This window comes from Coregonus clupeaformis, chromosome 3, assembly GCF_020615455.1.
Source record: "Coregonus clupeaformis isolate EN_2021a chromosome 3, ASM2061545v1, whole genome shotgun sequence".
In the NCBI taxonomy this organism is placed as follows: domain Eukaryota; kingdom Metazoa; phylum Chordata; class Actinopteri; order Salmoniformes; family Salmonidae; genus Coregonus; species Coregonus clupeaformis.
The window spans coordinates 40350611-40371795 of NC_059194.1; the positions used below are offsets into that span (position 1 = coordinate 40350611).

Below are 21185 nucleotides of genomic sequence, written 5' to 3' on the forward strand. Positions count from 1 at the left end.
ACCTCCGACTGGGGCGAAGGTTTACCTTCCAACAGGACAACGACCCTAAGCACACAGCCAAGACCACGCAGGACTGGCTTCGGGACAAGTCTCTGAATGTCCTTGAGTGGCCCAGCCAGAGCCCGGACTTGAACCTGATCGAACATCTCTGGAGAGACCTGAAAATAGCTGTGCAGCAACACTCCCCATCCAACCTGACAGAGCTTGAGAGGATCTGCAGAGAAGAAGGGGAGAAACTCCCCAAATACAGGTGTGCCAAGCTTGTAGCATCATACCCAAGAAGACTCGAGGATGTAATCGCTGGCAAAGGTGCTTCAACAAAGTACTGAGTAAAGGGTCTGAATACTTATGTAAATGTGATATTTCAGTTTTTTTATTTTTTATAAATGTGCCAAAAAATCTAAAAACCTGTTTTTGCTTTGTCATTATGAGGTATTGTGTGTAGATTGATGAGGAAAATAACAATTTAATCGTTTTAGAATAAGGCTGTAATGTGGAAAAAGTCAAGGGGTCTGAATACTTTCCGAATGCATTGTATATTATTATGTTCAACTATATGTTATATGCATGTTATTATGTTAAACTATAGACTCCCTGCAGACCTGTCATCTTTTCACTCCCTCCTCTCTACATTCTCTTCCTCTGTTCCTCCGCTGCTAAAGCCACTTTCTACCTCTTTTTAAATTTCAAGCCTCTGCCTCTAACCCTAGGACGCTCTTTGCCACCTTCTCCTCCCTGCTGAATCCTCCTCCCCCTCCCTCCTCCCTCTCTGTGGATGACTTCGTCAACCATTTTGAAAAGAAGGTTGACAACATCCGATCCTCATTTATTAAGTCAAATGACACCGCTGGTCCTGCTCACATTGCCCTACCCTATGCTTTGACTTCTTTCTCCCCTCTCTCTCCAGATGAAATCTTGCGACTTGTGATGGCCGGCAGCCAAACAACCTGCCCGCATGACCCTATCCCCTCCTCTCTTCTCCAGACCATTTCCGGAGACCTTCTCCCTTACCTTACCTCGCTCATCAACTCATCCTTGACCGCTGGCCATGTCCCTTCCGTCTTCAAGAGAGCGAGAGTTGCACCCCTCCTCAAAAAACCTACACTCGATCCCTCCGATGTCAACAACTACAGACCAGTATCCTTCTTTCTTTTCTCTCCAAAACTAATGAGCGTGCCGTCTCTAGCCAACTCTCCTGCTATCTCTCTCAGAATTACCTTCTTGATCCAAACCAGTCAGGTTTCAAGACTGGTCATTCAACTTCTCTGTGTCACGGAGGCTCTCCGCACTGCTAAAGCTAACTCTCTCTCCTCTGCTCTTATCCTTCTAGACCTATCCGCTGCCTTTGATACTTTGAAGCATCAGATCCTCCTCTCCACCCTCTCCGAGTTGGGCATCTCCGGCGCTGCTCACTCTTGGATTGCGTCCTACCTGACAGGTCGCTCCTACCAGGTGGCGTGGCGAGAATCTGTCTCCGCACCACGTGCTCTCACCACTGGTGTCTCCCAGGGCTCAGTTCTAGGCCCTCTCCTATTCTCTCTATACACCAAGTCACTTGGCTCTGTCATATCCTCACATGGTCTCTCCTATCATTGCTACGCAGACGACACACAATTCATTTTCTCCTTTCCCCCTTCTGATAACCAGGTGGCGAATCGCATCTCTGCATGTCTTGCAGACATATCAGTGTGGATGTTGGATCACCACCTCAAGCTGAACCTCGGCAAGACGGAGCTGCTCTTCCTCCCGGGGAAGGACTGCCCGCTCCATGATCTCGCCATCACGGTTGACAACGCCATTGTGTCCTCCTCCCAGAGTGCAAAGAACCTTGGCGTGACCCTGGACAACACCCTGTTGTTCTCCGCTAACATCAAAGCGGTGACCAGATCCTGCAGGTTCATGCTCTATAACATTCGCAGAGTACAACCTTACCTTACACAGAAAGCGGTACAGGTCCTAATCCAGGCACTTGTCATCTCCCGTCTGGATTACTGCAACTCGCTGTTGGCTGGGCTCCCTGCCTGTGCCATTAAACCCCTACAACTTATCCAGAACGCTGCAGCCTGTCTGGTGTTCAACCTTCCCATGTTCTCTCATGTCACCCCGCTCCTCCGCACACTCCACTGGCTTCCAGTTGAGGCTCGCATCTACTACAAGACCATGGTGCTTGCCTACGGAGCTGTGAGGGGAACGGCACCTCCTTACCTTCAGGCTCTGATCAGACTCTACACCCAAACGAGGGCACTACGTTCATCCACCTCTCCCCTACCTCTACGGAAGCACAGTTCCCGCTCAGCCCAGTCAAAGCTATTCGCTGCTCTGGCACCCCAATGGTGGAACAAGCTCCCCCACGATGGCAGGATAGTGGAGTCACTGACCACCTTCCGGAGACACTTGAAACCCTACCTCTTTAAGGAATACCTTGAATAGCATAAAGTAATCCTTCTTCCCCCACCCCCCATAAAAAAAAATAAAAAAAAGTGGTTGTCCCACTGGCTATCATAAGTTGAATGCACCAATTTGTAAATTGCTCTGGATAATAGCGTCTGCTAAATGATGGAAATGTAAATGTAATGCATGTTATTATGTTAAACTATATGCTTTTATGTTAAACGATATGTTATATGCACGTTATTATGTTAAACTATATGTTATATGCATGTTATGTTAAACTATATCTTATATGCATGTTATTATGTTAAAAGATATGTTATATGCATGTTATTATGTTAAACTATATCTTATATGCATGTTATTATGTTAAACTCTATATGCATGTGTATTACTCAGTACTCTGTACTGAACTACACTCTATTCAGTCAGCCAAGTACACTGTGTGACAGTCAGTCCTAACATGCTGTATTATTGAACCAACAGGTGAACGTTTAATGAAGAAAACCGGTTGAACCTGAAAGTCAAACCATTAACATTCCATATAGGTGTGTCTTGCCTCCTCCCGTTATTAGGACACTGATACAACTGTGTCAGTACAGGGTTAGGGATGATGCCTAGATGGGCTGAGCCTGTGTCAGGGGTGCTGAAGGTGGGTGTGGTGCAGGAATCAAGCGCAGGACGCAGAAGCTAAGTCCAAAAGACTTTAGTGAATTATTCACGTAGTAAACGAGCACAATAAGCCCGGAGGCGAAATAAAGGCGCACACAGGCGTCAAACAAAAGGCGCACTAACATGTGCGAAAACCTCTCCAAACAACGGAGGGAAGTACGTAGCTCGGAACACCAAAACAGAAGAGCAATCACACACAACACCATACACACACAACGAGAACTAAATAGGACACTAATGAGGACTAACTAGACACAGGTGTACAACATCAAGACAAAACCAAACGAACATGAAACATAGATCGGTGGCAGCTAGTACTCGGGGACGACGACCGCCGAAACCTGCCCGAACAAGGAGGAGGAGCAGCCTCGGCCGAAACCGTAACAGTACCCCCTTGACCGCGGCTCCAGCCGTGCGCCGACCCCGGCCTCGGGACGACCAGGAGGGCGCGCGAGCAGGGTGCGCCGGGTGGTCCCGGTGGAACTCCGACAGGAGAGATGGGTCTAGGATGTCCCTCCGCGGCACCCAGCACCGCTCCTCCGGGCCGTACCCCTCCCACTCCACGAGATACTGGAGACCCCCCATCCGGCGTCCAAGATGGACCGAACGGTGTACGCCGGAGCCCCCTCGATGTCCAGTGGGGGCGGAGGAGTCTCTCCTATCTCACCTTCCTGAAGTGGACCAGCTACCACCGGCCTGAGAAGAGACACATGGAACGAGGGGTTAATATTCTTATATTCAACAGGCAGATGTAACCTATAACACACCTCGTTCAATCTTCTCAGGACTTTAAAAGGCCCCACAAACCGCCGACCCAGCTTCCGACAGGGCAGGCGGAGGGGTAGGCTTCTGGTAGAGAGCCAGACTCGATCTCCGGGTGCGTACACCGGCCCCTCACTGCGGTGGAGATCGGCGCTCGCCTTGTGACGACGGATGGCCCGCTGCAGGTGGACGTGTACAGCGTTCCACGTCTCCTCCGAGCGCCTCATCCAATCATCCACCGCAGGGGCCTCGATCTGGCTCTGCTGCCATGGTGCCAGAACCAGCTGGTAACCTAACACACATTGGAAGGGGGTTAGGTTGGTAGAGGAGTGGCGGAGAGAGTTCTGGGCCATCTCGGCCCAGGGAATGTACCGAGCCCACTCCTCAGGCCGGTCCTGGCAATACGACCTCAGAAACCTACCCACATCCTGGTTGACTCGTTCTACCTGCCCGTTGCTCTCCGGGTGGTACCCTGAGGTAAGGCTCACCGAGACCCCCAAACGCTCCATGAACGCTCTCCATACTCGGGAGGTAAACTGGGGGCCTCGATCAGACACTATATCCTCGGGTACCCCGTAATGCCGGAAGACGTGGGTAAATAGTGCCTCTGCGGTTTGTAGGGCAGTAGGAAGACCCGACATAGGGAGAAGACGACAGGCCTTAGAGAACCGGTCCACAACAACCAGGATGGTGGTATTCCCCTAGAGAGGGGAAGGTCTGTCACAAAATCCACCGAGAGGTGGGACCATGGTCGTTGTGGAACGGGCAGGGGTTGTAACTTACCCCTGGGCAGGTGTCTGGGCGCCTTACACTGGGCGCACACCGAGCAGGAGGAGACATAAACCCTCACATCCCTGGCTAACGTGGGCCACCAGTATTTAGCGCTAAGACAATGCACTGTCCGGCCAATACCCGGATGTCCAGAGGAGGGTGACGTGTGAGCCCAGTAAATGAGTCGATCCCGAATCTCGAGCGGAACGTACCTCCGACCCTCAGGACACTGTGGAGGGCTGGGGTCGGTACGCAACGCTCGCTCGATTTCGGCATCGACCTCCCACACCACCGGTGCCACAAGACAAGACTCCGGTAGTATGGGAGTAGGCTCAACGGACCTCTCCTCCGTGTCATACCGCCGGGACAGCGCATCTGCCTTACCATTCTGGGACCCAGGGATGTACGTGATTTTAAATACGAACCTGGCGAGGAACATGCTCCATCGAGCCTGGCGAGGGGTTCAGTTTCCTCGCTGCCCGGATGTACTCCAGGTTCCGATGGTCAGTCAAAATGAGGAAAGGGTGTTGAGCCCCCTCAAGCCAATGCCTCCACACCTTAAGGGCCTGAACTACAGCTAACAGCTCCCTGTCCCCCGACGTCATAATTTCGCTCCGCCGGGCGAGGCTTTTTAGAGTAAAAAGCACAGGGCGGAGTTTAGGTGGCGTGCCGGACCGTTGAGAGAGTACGCCCCCTATACCGGCCTCAGACGCGTCCACCTCGACCTGAAAGGGTAATCGCGGGGTCCGGATGCGCCAGCACCCGAGCCGACGTAAACAGGTCCTTCAGTCTCCTAAAGGCCCTGTCCGCATCAGCTGACCACTGCAGGCGCACCGGACCCCCTTTCAGAAGGGACGTGATGGGAGCTGCCACCTGTCCAAAACCCGGATAAACCTCCGGTAGTAATTCGCAAAGCCCAAGAACTGCTGCACCTCTTTGACAGTGGTTGGGGTTTGCCAATTACGCACAGCTGACACACGATCCACCTCCATTCTCACCCCTGACGCGGACAACCGATAGCCCAAAAAGGAGACCGACTCCTGGAAAAACAGACATTTCTCTGCCTTGACATATAGGTCGTGCTCCAACAGCCTCCTCAATACACGACGCACCAGGGCTATATGCTCGGCTCGGGTAGACGAGTACACTAGAATGTCATCAAGTGCACGACCACCCCTTGCCCCTGCATATCCCGGAAAATGTCATCTACGAAGGATTGGAAGACTGATGGAGCATTCATCAACCCATATGGCATGACGAGATACTCGAAATGACCTGACGTGGTACTAAACGCTGTTTTCCATTCGTCGCCCTCCCTAATGCGCACCAAGTTATACACGCTCCTGAGATCCAGTTTTGTGAAAAACTCCATGCAATGACTCCGTCATGGTCGCAATCAGAGGGAGTGGATAACTGTATTTCACAGTAATCTGATTGAGACCACGGTAATCGATGCACGGGCGCAACCCTCCATCTTTTTCTTCACAAAAAAAGAAGCTCGAGGAGGCGGGAGAAGTGGAGGGCCGTATGTATCCCTGTCTCAAAGATTCGGCTATGTAAGTTTCCATAGCTTTTCTCTCCTCTTGAGACAAAGGATACACGTGGCTCCGTGGGAGCGCTGCTCCTGCCTGGAGATCAATCGCACAATCCCCCTGTCTATGAGGAGGCAACTGCGTCGCCCTAGCTTTACTAAACAACGAGAGCTAAATCCCCATATTCAGGCGGAATGTGCAGTGCGGAGCACTTGGTTTGGACTTTCCACCGAAGTCGCCCCTCACGGAAACACCCAGACATCGCCCCTCACACTGAGCAGACCACCCATTGAGAGCCCTCTGTTGCCACGAAATAGCAGGGTTATGGGTGCTTAACCAGGGAATTCCCAGCACCACCGGGTACGCAGGAGAGTCGATCAGATACAACTGTATAGTCTCCTCATGACCCCCTGCGCACACATCCTAAGTGGCGCTGTGACTTCCCCAATCAACCCGACCCCAACGGGCGGCTATCTAAAGCATGAACGGGAAAAGGCTTGTCAACAGGTAGGAGAGGGATCCCTAAATCTAAACAAAACTTCCGATCAACAAAATTCCCAGCTGCGCCTGAATCTACTAGCGCCTTATGCTGGGAATGAGGTGCAACCTGTGGAAAACAAACAGGTATACAAAAGTGCGCAACAGAGAGCTCTGGGTAAGTGGGGCGTCTACTCACCTGGGAAGGCTCCCCAGTGTGTGGCCTGTTGTCTCCTCCCTCGGGGAACCCTCCCCAGCACCTGGCCGCAGTGTGCCCTCCACGACCGCACTTGGTGCAGGGGACAGGCCCCCTCGGGCTCCTCCTCCTCCTTTCTCTAGCGCCAGCACCCCGAGCTCCATAGGGCTCGGCTCGGAGGTGCCGGAGGGTGGAATGGACGGACCCCACTCGGGACGTCCACGGGTGGCCAGCAGGGTGTCCAGACGGATGGACATATCGACCAACTGGTCGAAGGTGAAATTGGTGTCCCTGCAGGCCAACTCACGTTGAAGGCGTCCTCCCGTAGGGTGCGCCGAACGAAAATGGTCGATGAGGGCCCGTTCATTCCACCCTGCGTCTGCCGCTAGAGTCCGGAACTCCAGCGCGAACGCCTGTGCGCTCCTCCTCCCCTGTCTCAGGTGGAATAGACACTCCCCCGCCGCTTTGCCCTCAGGTGGATGGTCGAACACGGCCTTGAAGCGACGGGAGAACTCGGCGTAGGAGATGGTGGTGGCGTCCATCCTCCTCCACTCGGCGTTTGCCCATTCCAACGCCTTGCCCGTGAGACAGGAGATGAGGGCGGAAACGCTCTTGTGTCCCGAGGGCACCGGGTGTACAGTGGCCAGGTAGAGCTCCACCTGCAGGAGGAACCCCTGACACCCGGCAGCTGTTCCGTCATACGCCCTTGGGAGCGAGAGCCGAATCCCACTGGGTTCCGGACCTGGGACTGGTGGACCGGCCGATGGGGGTGGCAGGGTAGGTGGAGGTGTGGGTACCCCTCTGGACTCCCATCGGTGCAGGGTGTTGATGACGTCCTGTAGAGCGGTCCCCAGTTGTCGTATCTGGTCATCCTGGCCGCGGACATGCTCCTCCAGCGACTCAGGCGTGACTGTTGCTCCTGCTGATTCCATTATTAATGGTGTGTGATTCTGTCAGGGTGCTGAAGGTGGGTGTGGTGCAGGAATCAAGCGCAGGACGCAGAAGCTAAGTCCAAAAGACTTTAGTGAATTATTCACGTAGTAAACGAGCACAATAAGCCCGGAGGCGAAATAAAGGCGCACACAGGCGTCAAACAAAAGGCGCACTAACATGTGCGAAAACCTCTCCAAACAACGGAGGGAAGTACGTAGCTCGGAACACCAAAACAGAAGAGCAATCACACACAACACCATACACACACAACGAGAACTAAATAGGACACTAATGAGGACTAACTAGACACAGGTGTACAACATCAAGACAAAACCAAACGAACATGAAACATAGATCGGTGGCAGCTAGTACTCCGGGGACGACGACAGCCGAAACCTGCCCGAACAAGGAGGAGGAGCAGCCTCGGCCGAAACCGTGACAGCCTGTTGACAATGTAAACTTGGACATAAATTCATTCTAGACCTACATTGTCTCTACACTCTTAGACAAAAGGGTTATTTGGCTGTCCCCATGTAGAACCCTCTGTGGACAGGGTTCTACATGGAACCCAAAAGAGTTCTAAATGGAAGTAAAACATGTTATTCAAAGGGTTCTCTTATTGGGACAGCCGTAGAACCCTTTTTGGTTCTAGATAGCACCTTTTTTTCTGAGATTGTATACAGTATCTGAAAGGTACCCTTTAATGCTCCACATATTTCCTAATGTTGGTGAGGCCACATTCGGCCAAATCCTCATATGTACAGCATATATACATCATATACATCATATAAATGAGTCTGTGAATGTGCGTGTTAGAGACATATTCTAACACTTAGTGAAGATGAATTTAAATAGAATTAATAACATTCCTGTCATCTCCTTGTCAGGGATAATCCCTGATCAGGAGAATGGAAGTGAGGGTCTTTAAAGCTCAACAAGCATCCAACATGGACTAAGTTCTTATCTTGTCACTCAAAAACGTTTTGAACCCCTCACCTGGCTTTAAAATCAACAGGCACCCAAAAAGTTCTTACTCTTGTCACTGAAAACGTTTTGACCTTCTCACCTGGTTGAAGTCAACATCCAAGTCAAGAGAGGTACAGCATCCTCTTCTCTCACAACATGCCTCCAAAAACGTTATCTTGATTGCCTGCCATATTGCCTACCTTCTGTAGCATGCGGCTAAAAATCAGCCTCCTATTCAGAAAGGCACACACTGGCTGAATCACGTTGTTTCCACATCCAGGGCCGGATTAAGAAATCATAGGCCCGAGGATTTCTTTCTTCTTCTATTAGTTCTACAGACAGATTAGTCTTCTCTTTTCAGCGGTAGGCGTTTGCTTTCCAAACTGTACGTTTTTCCTGCGATTGTATTTGGAAATTTGCAAAAGGAAAACAGCCAGCCGCAACCAACCATAGGAATATAATCCATAGATGGCAGTTCCCATTTAAATCAGGACTGGCAGCCTAGTGTACCCATGAGTTTAACACTAAAATTGCCAGGGTAAGAGGTTCCAAATCCCTTCTATGGATTATATTTCTATGGCCACAACGCAACAAGCTGTATATTTGGCGTGCATGCTGCCCAAATTGTGGCCTTCCCGACTGTAGGCAACCGGTAACTGCCAAAATAAAGGAAACACGTGAGTAAACGAGGGATACAACATTTATGTTATGGTGTGTGGGGTGCATTTTCCTGGCATGGTTTAGGTCCACTTGTATAATCTATGCCATGGTGCATTGAAGCTATTCTGGCAGCTCGTGGTGACCCAACACCCTTTTAAGACACTTTATGTTGGTGTTTCCTTTTTTTTGGCAGTTACCTGTATGCACCTTTGATACAATTTAATCCACTTTTAAAAGTTTTTTTTTTTTTACTATTGAGCCTCTGTGGCTAAATTATGCTCTCTGGGGTATTTTGACCATTGAGAGCGGGCTCCTGTGGTTGGATAACATAAATATTTTTTTTTTGCCTCTTGGCCTGTCACATTTATTTATTATGCATTTTTTTATTAATCAGTTACCCAATCAAGGCAGGCCCCCCAGTTACCCACATGGGCCCCATACCTCGTCTCCTCCCCCCATCTGATGATTAGCGGTGTGGTGAGTGTGGTGAAAGGAGTCAGGCGCAGGAGGGTAATCACCGAATACAGAGTTTATTCCTTCGTTGACACACAAATGTGCTCCAATAGCGATCAATGAAACAGGCACAGGGGAAACAAACATCCCTGGCAATTACACTGTAACGGAATCCAATAATACATAGGCACAGGGGAGAAATCTACCCTGGCAACACAATGTTATGAGTAGCTCCACCGAGCTACATACTCTCAGAATTAACAATCACCCACAAGGACAAGGGGGCAGAGGGAACACTTATACACAGACTAATCAGGGGATAGGAACCAGGTGTGTGTGATTGACAAGATGAGACAATTGTGATGATGATTGGGGCGGCAGTGGTTAGTAAGCCGGTGACGATGAACACCGAAGCCTGCCCGAACAAGGAGGGGAGGCAGCTTCGGCCGAAGTCGTGACAAGCAGAGCGGCAGCAGGTTGTCTACACTCATTGAGAGCGGGCTCCTGAATCCTCCTGTGGTTGGCAGTTGCAGTAAAAAAAAATTGAAATATATACTACATATCTTATATATACTGTATATATACTGTATGGGGCGGCAGGTAGCTTAGTGGTTAAGAGTGTAGTGCCAGTAACCGAAAGGTCGCTGGTTCTAATCCCCGAGCCGACTAGGTGAAAAATCTGTCGATGTGCCCTTGAGCAAGGCACTTAACCCTAATTGCTCCTGTAAGTCGCTCTGGATAAGAGCGTCTGCTAAATGACTAAAATGTAAATGTATATATGTTTTTGCATTTTTTATCAAAAATGAAGAAAAAATATTTTGCTGCTTCTTGGGCCCCCTACGGGCCTGGGCCCAGGGGCTTCAGCCCGGTAAACCCCTGCATTAAGCCGGCCCTGCCCACGTCATTTCAACAAAATTACATTGAACCAAAGTGGAATAGACCTTGAATTGACATCTGTGCCCAGTGGGTAGTCTCTGGGGAGACGTGTGTAATTCCCTCTTGTCATCATAATGCAACAGCCTTCACTCAGCTTAGTTTTCTGATCAAATCTGCCCCATGTGGGGTTCAAAGTAAATCCAAGCTTCATGCAGAATACATTTCTTAAAGAAAACAGTCAAGAGGATGTGTGTTCGTACTGTATGGTTTTAACAGCCTTTATTTGTTCAGCAAGGTTCTCAAATGTTTTCCCTCAGGTGTTGATTTGGAAGGATATAATGAATGTTCATCAAATCAAAAGACGACAGCGCTTTGGCACAAAGCTGTGTGAATAGCTGAATTAATTAACATGTTGTGGAACACAAAAGACAAAACAAGAAAAGAAAATGGCGTAAATTAAATGTGTATTTAATTTACGCCATCAAGGTTGCAGTCTCATTATCTGTTAAAGTTCAACAGCCCACTATGAAATATAAGTTACTATATCAACACTCTCTCTTACTTTCATTTTGTAGGTTACTTCAGGTAAGTCAGTGCAAAAGTGTCTTGACTTGAACCCACTCAACATAGCCCGCATGTAAATTAAAGCATTGCACTGTAGTAAGCACTTATATTTCAGGTCACTGCTACAGAGACCAAGCTTGACTTTGACTACGTCCCAAATGGCACCCTATTCCCTTTACAGTGCACTACTTTTGATCAGAGCCTCCTATTCCCCATAGGGCTCTGGTCAAATGTAGCGCACATTAAAAGGAACAGGGTGCCATTTGGGACGCAACCTCTGTCTGGTGCTGGAACTCAACTGACTGCCTTGTGTCCCAGTGTCCCCAGGGAGAAGGACTGCTTGTGAGGTCAACAGAATTGTGGCGCTGCCTGAATCCTTGGCAACAGCACTAGAACTACATCCCAAATGGCACCCTATTCCCCACACAGTGCACTCCTTTTGACAAGAGCCTTATGGGTCCTGGTCAAAAGTAGTGCACTTTATAGGGAATATGGTGCCATTTGGGATGCAACCTAGGACTGGGAGCCATCCCACTGAGCAACTTAAGTCACCCTGTATCAGAGCCTCCTAGGAGATGAGAGGTGACACACATCTTTATAATGTAATAACGATCATTGTTAAAATACATTGCATTTGATCCTTAATTACATTTCAATCATACATAGGCTATTCAATATACCTAGGCTAAATGAAATAGAAACCTATCTGACAATGTATTTATTTGGTCTCATAAACGTCTTACACAAGTTTCAAGTTTTAATGTCACGTGCACAAGTACAGTGAAATGCCTTTCTTGCAACATGGGTCAGTGACTGGAAGAGGCAAGAGAAGCATCGCTGTCACATCGCTTTAATGTCTGGTTTCTATCACCTCTGGTTGCATTACATCTGTCAATGTTCCATTGCATGCACTGCAGAGAGAAACATCACAATTTACATATCTCATGTGAATATCACTTATTTTTTTATTTTTTTACAGCAGGACATTATTTTGTCTTATTTTTAACAACAATATAAACATGTTTACAAATATGTCTCCCCTTCTATACAACTGTAACCATGGTTACATAATGTAGGTAGATAATGCCTAAAGTCTGCCAATAGGAAAAAATAAACATTATATTGACAACCATTATTACAGCCTAATCCTTAGAGTTTTTATATGCAATTTGTATAATGCAAAAGCTCTGGTATGTCTTTGAGTGCACAGCAGCAGATAACTCCTGAGCAAGTATCTTCCTCTCCTTTAGACGTCTCTGCATTATAGGCCTACCGGCTGCAACGAGGCAAATTGTACACTGGACTCTATTCCTTTGGAACCGAATATTTGTGACGCACTGCTCGTTTCCTGCATTATAAGCCTCCCCTCTGTCCCTGGCATGAACAAGTCCACAGCGCCATCCACCTGGGCTACACATGAGATCATTGAGCTAATTTATATCAACGCCTGAGACAACCTGGCGAAGCCACTCGGCGCCCAGTGCGCATGCTCCACTCATTACGGTTCTGTTAGCAGAAGGAAATTATCGTTCTGTTAGCAGCAGGATATTATGCTGGCAGCACGATGGCGGATTAATAAGAGTCCCCCTTCAAAGACTTGCTAAACTTTGGGAATATCGATTTTTTGCACTAATGCAGTACAACTGTTTTTCACAGGATTGCAACTACCTTTGAAAAAAATTACTGATAATTTGACGTATTTTATTGTATTATTTATACCAGCATTTCTTTAGAAAGTTTACACAAATACTGGAATGTTGAAAGCTATTGTGTAGGCTATATTTAAAGAAATACACTTTTAATAAAATACAAATATATGTTATTGGAATTACTCAATAGAGTCTGCAAAACTTAAATTGGTCTCTTGTGCTGGGCAACCGGTACTTATTGGGTTGTAATGAAAACACATTACTACCTGTTCCATATAAACTGCGTCGGGAAATACTCAGTCACATCTCTAACCAAATGGTTAGCTTTGGAGGTGGACTGTGTCGCACGGCCTGCTGCTGGCTTTCACTCCGCCCCCTCCATAGCCCCCAATGCAGTACACGGTAATAGACTGTACATGGGATACATATTGGCTTGTAGGGAGAACTTTTCTACCTGTCTCAGCTAAAGTGGGGTGGGAATTGCTGAGTAGGGTCTCTACTAACTGAATATGGTTAGTTTTGGAGGGGGACTGTGTCATACATATTCAACAACGCTTCGTTCTCCACTCCCTCCATAGCACCCAATACAGTACACTGTAATAGACTGTCCATATTGGCTTGTAGAGATAACCACTTTAGCTGAGACAGGTAGAAAAGTTATCTCCACCCTGCTACCATGAAAATACTTCCACCCTGCTACCATACAGCGGGTAAACAGCTGCACCATCGAGAGCATCCTGACTGGTTGCATCACCGCCTGGTATGGCAACTGCTCAGCCTCCGACCGCAAGGCACTACAGAGGGTAGTGCGTGCGGCCCAGTACATCACTGGGGCCAAGCTTCCTGCCATCCAGGACCTCTACACCAGGCGGTACCGGAGCATTAAGTCTAGGTCCAAAAGGCTTCTTAACAGCTTCTACCCCCAAGCCATAAGACTCCTGAACAGCTAACCAAATGGCTACCCAAACTATTTGCATTGACCCCCCCCATTTTTACACAGCTGCTACTCTCTGTTTATTATCTATGCATAGTCACTTTACCTCTACCTCAATTACCTCCACTAACCTGTGCCCCAGCACATTGACTCTGTACCGGTACCCCTGTATATAGCCTCTGTACTGTTATTTTATTGTTGCTCTTTAATTATTTGTTATGTTTCTATCTTCTTCTTTTTTTCATTTTTCATTTTATTTATTTATTGTTTACTTCTGTTTATTTAGTAAATACTTTCTTAACAGTTATTTTTTCTTAAAACTGCATTGTTGGTTAAGGGCTTGTAAGTAAACATTTCACTGTAAGGTCTACACCTGTTGTATTCGGCGCATGTGACAAATAGCATTTGATTTGATTTGAAGTGGGGTGGGAAATACTCAGTAAATACTCAGCCAGCAGCAGGCCGTATATTTTCAATGAGTTATCCACATTGCAATGTTTTGAATAGCGGGCTTTTATTTTGAAGGTTTCGTCATTACCATACGAACATGACGTCATCATTTGTGCTGCTGGCAGAATACTGGTATAATACTGTCATGGCGCGGACGAGCTGTAGCAGGGGGTAAATCAGGAAGAGAAAGCGCTGTAAGTGGGTTAACACAGAAATTTGAACAAGTCTAGCGGTTTTTAGGGAAGAACCGAGTGGACGACTGCTGTCCCTTGTCGAGCACAACTGGCGCTGTTGCCGGACTTGAGCCACGTTTATGAGTTCTTGCTCATGACAGCGCTCTACCTGTCAAGCCTGCTGTGACAATAGCAAGTTCTTCTGCTGTAGCCTGGCTGGACTAGTGAAGAAATGAAAGTCGCAGGTGCCTCTTAAATTTTGACAAACGGGAGGAAAGGCAAGGTCTCTGCGACTTGCCTGTAGAACCAATCTTATTAAGCCGGTCCATTGTAGTGAACAGTTTTGGATGCATTATTTCATTCGCCTCCCTATCAAGTTTCTGACCGGGGGAGAGGAGTTCTATATGGAAACGTAGTGACAACTCCAATGTCGCGGTGTCATCGACTAGAAATCCAGCTCTCGTGCGCCTGTGCCTCTCGCGGACTACAAAACATATGTTGTTGACTCGAAGGCTTATTTTGTGAACTGTTTTGAATGGGGAGGGAAATATTTTCGTTGTTTACCTCCAGACTGTCGACATAACTGGAAAGAGGATACCATCGTTTTTTTCTTTCACCGACTTTACTGTATCCCATTACCGTCTTTGGAGGTGAACAGGTGCCTTACCTGTTAACGCCACCTGTCCTCCTGTAGCAATGGCTAGCGAGGAGACGCCTGGTGGTGCTGGGCGACCAGCGGGGCAAGGTGATGGAGCGGCAGCGGTGTCGCTCAACCCTGGGATCCCTATCCGAGGAATCAAAATGAAATTCGCTGTCCTCGCCGGTCTGGTGGAAGTTGGGGAAGTTTCCAACCGGGACATTGTGGAGACCGTCTTCAACCTGGTAAGCTGATTAGCGGAAGCCACACTCTAATCTAAATAGTCCCTGGAAACCGTCCATAGAGGATCATGTTACACGTAGCTCTGTCTACCAACCTGCCTTTTCTATCTTTCTGGTACACCTTAGGCTACCTCCTGGCCACAATGTATGTTTATAATGAAGGCTATATTGCGACTAGGCTACTTCATTAGCTAGCCTACGATATGATCCAATAGCTGAGTGCATAATATTTACTTTCCATGATGAGGTAAGTAGAGTAGCAGGCTATGCGGAACTAGGCTATAGCCTAGTAATTAGAAATGTGTAGGCTAACGGTTTTCTTTGTAGAATTTGTATGGTGATGGAAATGCTATATTGGTTTTACAAATCATTACTTGGAAAAGCTTTGTAACCAACCAGTGAGGCATGATCACTGTTCATGTTATTCATACAGGATGATGGTTTCCAATAGTTTTTTCCACCATAAATTTTTTAGAAACACTTAAAATAAATCAAATCAAATTTTATTTGTCACATACACATGTTTAGCAGATGTTATTGCGGGTGTAGCGAAATGCTTGTGCTTCTATCTCCGATAGTGCAGTAATATCTAACGAGTAATATCTAACAATTTGACAACATATACCCAATACACACAAATCTAGTAAGGAATGGAATTTAAGAATGTATACATATATGGACAAGCAATGACAGAGCGGCATGGACTAAGATGGTAGAATATTATAGAATAGAATACAGTATATACATATGAGATGAGTAGTGCAAGATATGTAAACATTATTAAAGTGACTAGTGTTCCATTTCTTAAAGTGGCCAGTGATTTCAATAGGCAGCAGCAGCCTCTAATGTGCTAGTGATGGCTATTTAACAGTCTGATAGCCTTGAGATAGAAGCTGTTTTTCATTCTCTCGGTCCCAGCTTTGATGCGCCTGTACTGACCTCGCCTTCTGGATGATAGCGGGGTGAACAGGCAGTGGTTCGGGTGGTTGATGTCCTTAATGATCTATTTGGCCTTCCTGTGACATCGGGTGCTGTAGGTGTCTTGGAGGGCGGGTAGTTTGCCACCGGTAATGCGTTCGGCAGACCGCACCACACTCTGGAGAGCCCTGCGGTTGCGGGCGGTGCAGTTGCCGTACCAGGCGGTGATACAGCCCAACAGGATGCTCTCAATTGTGCATCTGTAAAAGTTTGTGAGGGTTTTAGGTGCCAAGCCAAATTTCTTCAGCCTCTTGAGGTTGAAGAGGCTCTGTTGCACCTTCTTCACCACACTGTCTGCGTGGGTGGACCATTTCAGTTTGTCAGTGATGTGTACGCCAAGGAACTTGAAGCCTCCACCTTCTCCACTGTGGTCCCGTCGATGTGGATAGGGGGGTGTGCCCTCTGCTGTTTCCTGAAGTCCACGATAATCTCCTTTGTTTTGTTGACGTTGAGTGAGAGGTTATTTTCCTGGCACCACACTCCCAGAGCCCTCACCACCTCCCTGTAGGCGGTCTCGTCATTGTTGGTAATCAAGCCTACTACTGTTGTGTCGTCTGCAAACTTGATGATTGAGTTGGAGGTGTGCTTGGCCACGCAGTCATGGGTGAACAGGGAGTACAGGAGGGGGCTGAGCACGCACCCTTGTGGGGCCCCAGTGTTGAGGATCAGCGAAGGGGAGTTTCCTACCTGCACAGGGCGGGGTTCAGACCCAGGGCCTCGAGCTTAATGATGAGCTTGGAGGGTACTATGGTGTTGAATGAACAGCTTTCTTACATAGGTATTCCTCTTGTCCAGATGGGATAGGGCAGTGTGCAGTGCGATGGCGATTGCATTGTCTGTGGATCTATTGGGGCGGTAATCCTTGACTCTCAAAGCACTTCATGATGACAGAGGTGAGTGCTACGGGACGATAGTCATTTAGTTCAGTTACCTTTGCTTTCTTGGGTACAGGAACTATGGTGGCCATCTTGAAGCATGTGGGAACAGCAGACTGGGAAAGGGAGAGATTTGAATATGTCCGTAAACACACCAGCCAGCTGGTCTGCGCATGCTCTGAGGACGCGGCTAGGGATGCCGTCTGGGCCGGCAGCTTTGCGGGGGTTAACATGCTTAAATGTCTTACTCACATCGGCCACAGAGAAGGAGAAGCCACAGTCCTTGGTAGTGGGCCACGTCGTTATCCTCAAAGCGGGCAAAGAAAGTGTTTAGCTTGTCTGGAAGTGAGACGTCAGTGTCGGCGATGTGACTGGTTTTCCTTTTGTAGTCCGTGATTGTCTGTAGACCCTGCCACATACGTCTCGTGTCTGAGCCGTTGAATTGCGACTCCACTTTGTCTCTATACTGACGTTTTGCCAGTTTAATTGCCTTGCGGAGTGAGTAGCTACACTGTTTGTATTCTGCCATATTCCCAGTCACCTTCCCATGGTTAAATGCGGTGGTTCGTGCTTTCAGTTTTGCGCGAATGCTGCCATCTATCCACGGTTTCTGGTTAGGGTAGGTTTTAATAGTCACAGTTGGCACAACATCACCTATACAGTTCCTGATAAACTCAGTCACCGTTTCAGTGTATTGGTCTAAATTATTTTCGCAAGATACCCGGAATATATCCCAGTCCACGTGATCAAAACAATCTTGATGTGTGGATTCCGATTGGTCAGATCAGCGTTGAATAGTCCTTAGCACGGGTACTTCCTGTTTTAGTTTCTGCCTATAGGAAGGGAGGAGCAAAATGGAGTCGTAAATAAGGTCTGTGTTTTGTGTAGGCTTTCTCTGGTGTGACGTTTTGATAACCATGTAAATCTCTCTCGGACAAGGTGACTTTTATCAATTTATTCGGCTCTATTTACTCTCAGATTCGAAAAATGCTAATTAGCATGATAGTAAACATCATGCAAAACTACAAATCCCTGCAACCTTCTGCACATCATCTCAAGCTGACACCTTTGCTAACAGGTATTGTCAATTTAAAACTTGGACAAAACAGTTGACAGAATTGTCAATTTAAAGAAATATAGCCAATTTATTCAGTACTACATTTAGCTAACATTAGATAGTTAATCCAGAGATTCTTACCTTTGCCTGGATTTGTCAGTGACTTCCAGATCATCATGGCTTTTGTAGTTCTTTATGATAGCCACATTAGCAGCTAATTAGCATTTTATTTTTGTGTGGTAAATACAGGCGAATATAGTAATAAAAGTCACCTTGTCCTAGAGAGATTTACACGGTTATCAAAACGTCACGCCAAGGTATGCCTACACGAAACACAGCCCTCATTTGAAGTGTTTCTAAAATCCCCTATGGGAAAGATGAATGGTGGAAAAACGATTGGAACCATTTCCCGGTTTGACCGCTAGATTTTATGGGTATTATGACTAATACTGTGGTACTCTATAGGTACCAAAGTGTCATCTTAGTGACACTTTAGTAACAGTCCTATAGTGGGAGTGTAATCATTTTACATTTTTACATTTTAGTCATTTAGCAGACGCTCTTATCCAGAGCGACTTACAGTTAGTGAGTGCATACATTTTCATACTGGCCCCCCGTGGGAATCGAACCCACAACAAGTGCCTACTTGTTGGACTATAATTATATGGGAAGAGGGCCTACCTAATATAATCTCTCTGTCATGATTTCAATTTGTTTAAAAGAGGTGTGTCATATTTCAGGATAGTCTGCTCAAATTGCACAATATTATTCCAAGGTGCCTCCACAAGGTCTTTCACACAGCTCTCTGTCGCTGTTTTTGTCTCTCTGTTTTCTCTCTCTCTCTCTCTCTCTCTCTCTCTCTCTCTCTCTCTCTCTCTCTCTCTCTCTCTCTCTCTCTCTCTCTCTCTCTCTCTCTCTCTCTCTCTCTCTCTCTCTCTCTCTCTCTCTCCTCCCCATTGATTGGCTGTTGGCTGCAGACAGGGGTTGTGAAATGAATTACATTGAGGCTCAGGTCTAGGAATGAATGAAACTAATAAGGAAGTAAGAGGATAGGCTAGTGAGTCGCTGAAGCAGAGCATGGAGGGTTAAGTGGAAAAAGAGCAGGTAAGGGTGGCAGTTAGAACGGGAGGAGGAACTGGCAAAACTGCTTTGTCACTGTGGCAACACAATGGAGTCTCACACACACACACACACACAAACACAAACACAGGCTGAGGCTCATCCTCAGTCATCGCAGTAGGCTCCCTCACACCTGCTGGCAAGGACAGGGGTGGTGCGGCACTGTAACCTCCCCACTTGCCTGCCTCCCTCCCCACGTGAACACTAAACTCCCTCATGGAGTCAGCCAATCAGCCCTCACCCTCAGGTAGCCGCGAGGAAAGTGGGTAAGAGTCTGGCTGCTGGAACAAGGCCTTAGCATTTAGAATGCTGTTTCAAATGTCATGCCAAGGATAGAAATCCAAGCATTCTTTTTTTTTTGGAGGAGGAGGGGGGTGTCAAAATTTTTTTCTGTCTTTCACAGTGGTACTAGTTTTATGCAACCTAGTGTTTCAGAGCTCTGTTTTCAGCTTTGTGCTGCTGGCCTGCACAGTGGGAGATAAACCCAGAAATATTATCCCTCCAGCGACATGTCTATTATAAAGTGCATATTCATGATCATTTCTTTATCCAGAGAGGAGAAGACATAATTGCGGTACACAGAAATGAGCAGTAGAGACAACCTGCCAGGTCTCCAATGTGCCAGAGTGAGGGGATCTCTCAGGCTGTGTGTGCATCCCAAATGGCACCCTATTCCCTACATACGACATCACTTTTGACCAGAGCCATATCGGGCCTAGTTCAAAAGTAGTGCACTATATAGGGAATAGGGTGCCATTTGGGACGCAGCCTTATTCCCTGGGCCTACTGATGCATTTGTACCCGACCTGTCTCCCCTCCATTCCCTCTTGTTTGTTTAGCATGGCCAATGACATTTGAGGTTTTTGAGACATGGCACTTTGCATTTCATGCTCTGTGCTCTTCTTTCTGATCTCTCCTTGTGCTCGCTCTCTCGCTCGCTCTCTCTTTCTTTCTTTCTTTCTTTCTTTCTCTCTCTCGCTCTCTACCGCCCTCCTTCAGCTGGATTTATCATAGAGGCCTGAACCTCTTCTCTCCAGAAGTGGCTAATTTGCAGTCGCTCCACGGATGACTCACACACCCATTGTTAGGTCAAAGGGAAAATGAATTTGTCCTCGAACAAGTCTCTCTCAAATGAATAGGATATCCAGCCAGACTTAGGACAGTGCATGGGATCATGGGTAGCATAGCATTCTGTGGTCTGAATTAGGGCTGTCCCCTACAAAAAAAATTTCTTGGTCGACCGAGAGTCGTCTGTTCTTTCAACCAATCGATGTTTCATATATAGACACATCCTATGTGTTTTAATCAAATCAACTATATGCACTGAGCTTGTCTGATGCTTTAAGCGCACTTTTTGATGAAATAATTAAGACACACAAATGACTAGAGGGAGTCCGACCCAATTGATTTGTTTGTGCTCAGACTTGCTGTGCAGTGTTAAAAAAGGACAGCGAGTGACTGTGTGACTAGCACCCATTGTCTCTCTCTCCTCCATGCTGCAGCGACCACTACAGAACTTCAACAGTGTTTATCGCGCTGTCCATGTTGCTGAAGCTGCAACATAATTACAGCCATTTCTAACTGAAAAGATATTACCGAAATCCCTCATTTGTTTAGGAAAAACATTCCCTATTCCCTCAACCCTTGCTCTCTTTAAGTGACACATGTATGCATCGCATGCACCTGACCAATAGGGCCTGACCTATAGCATATCATAATCACATCAATAAATTGGTTATAGCAAACTCCAAACACATGCGACAGCAAAATGGATACAGAGTACGTGATAAATAAACTCAAAACAGGGGAATGTACTTA

The 21185-nt window shown here is 47.3% G+C and overlaps 1 protein-coding gene across 5 annotated transcripts in view; it reads left to right on the forward strand.

Moving 5' to 3' along the window:
- Nucleotides 1-14416: 14416 nt before the first annotated feature.
- The window catches only part of lrba (LPS responsive beige-like anchor protein), a 290109-nt gene continuing 283340 nt past the window's right edge, over nt 14417-21185 (forward strand). For all 5 annotated transcript variants that reach the window (XM_045208535.1, XM_045208534.1, XM_045208539.1 and 2 more), the window contains exon 1: nt 14417-15341. In XM_045208535.1, coding sequence (XP_045064470.1) covers nt 15156-15341 — 186 coding nt within the window. In that variant the 5' untranslated portion in view covers nt 14417-15155. The remainder of the gene's footprint in view (nt 15342-21185) is intronic.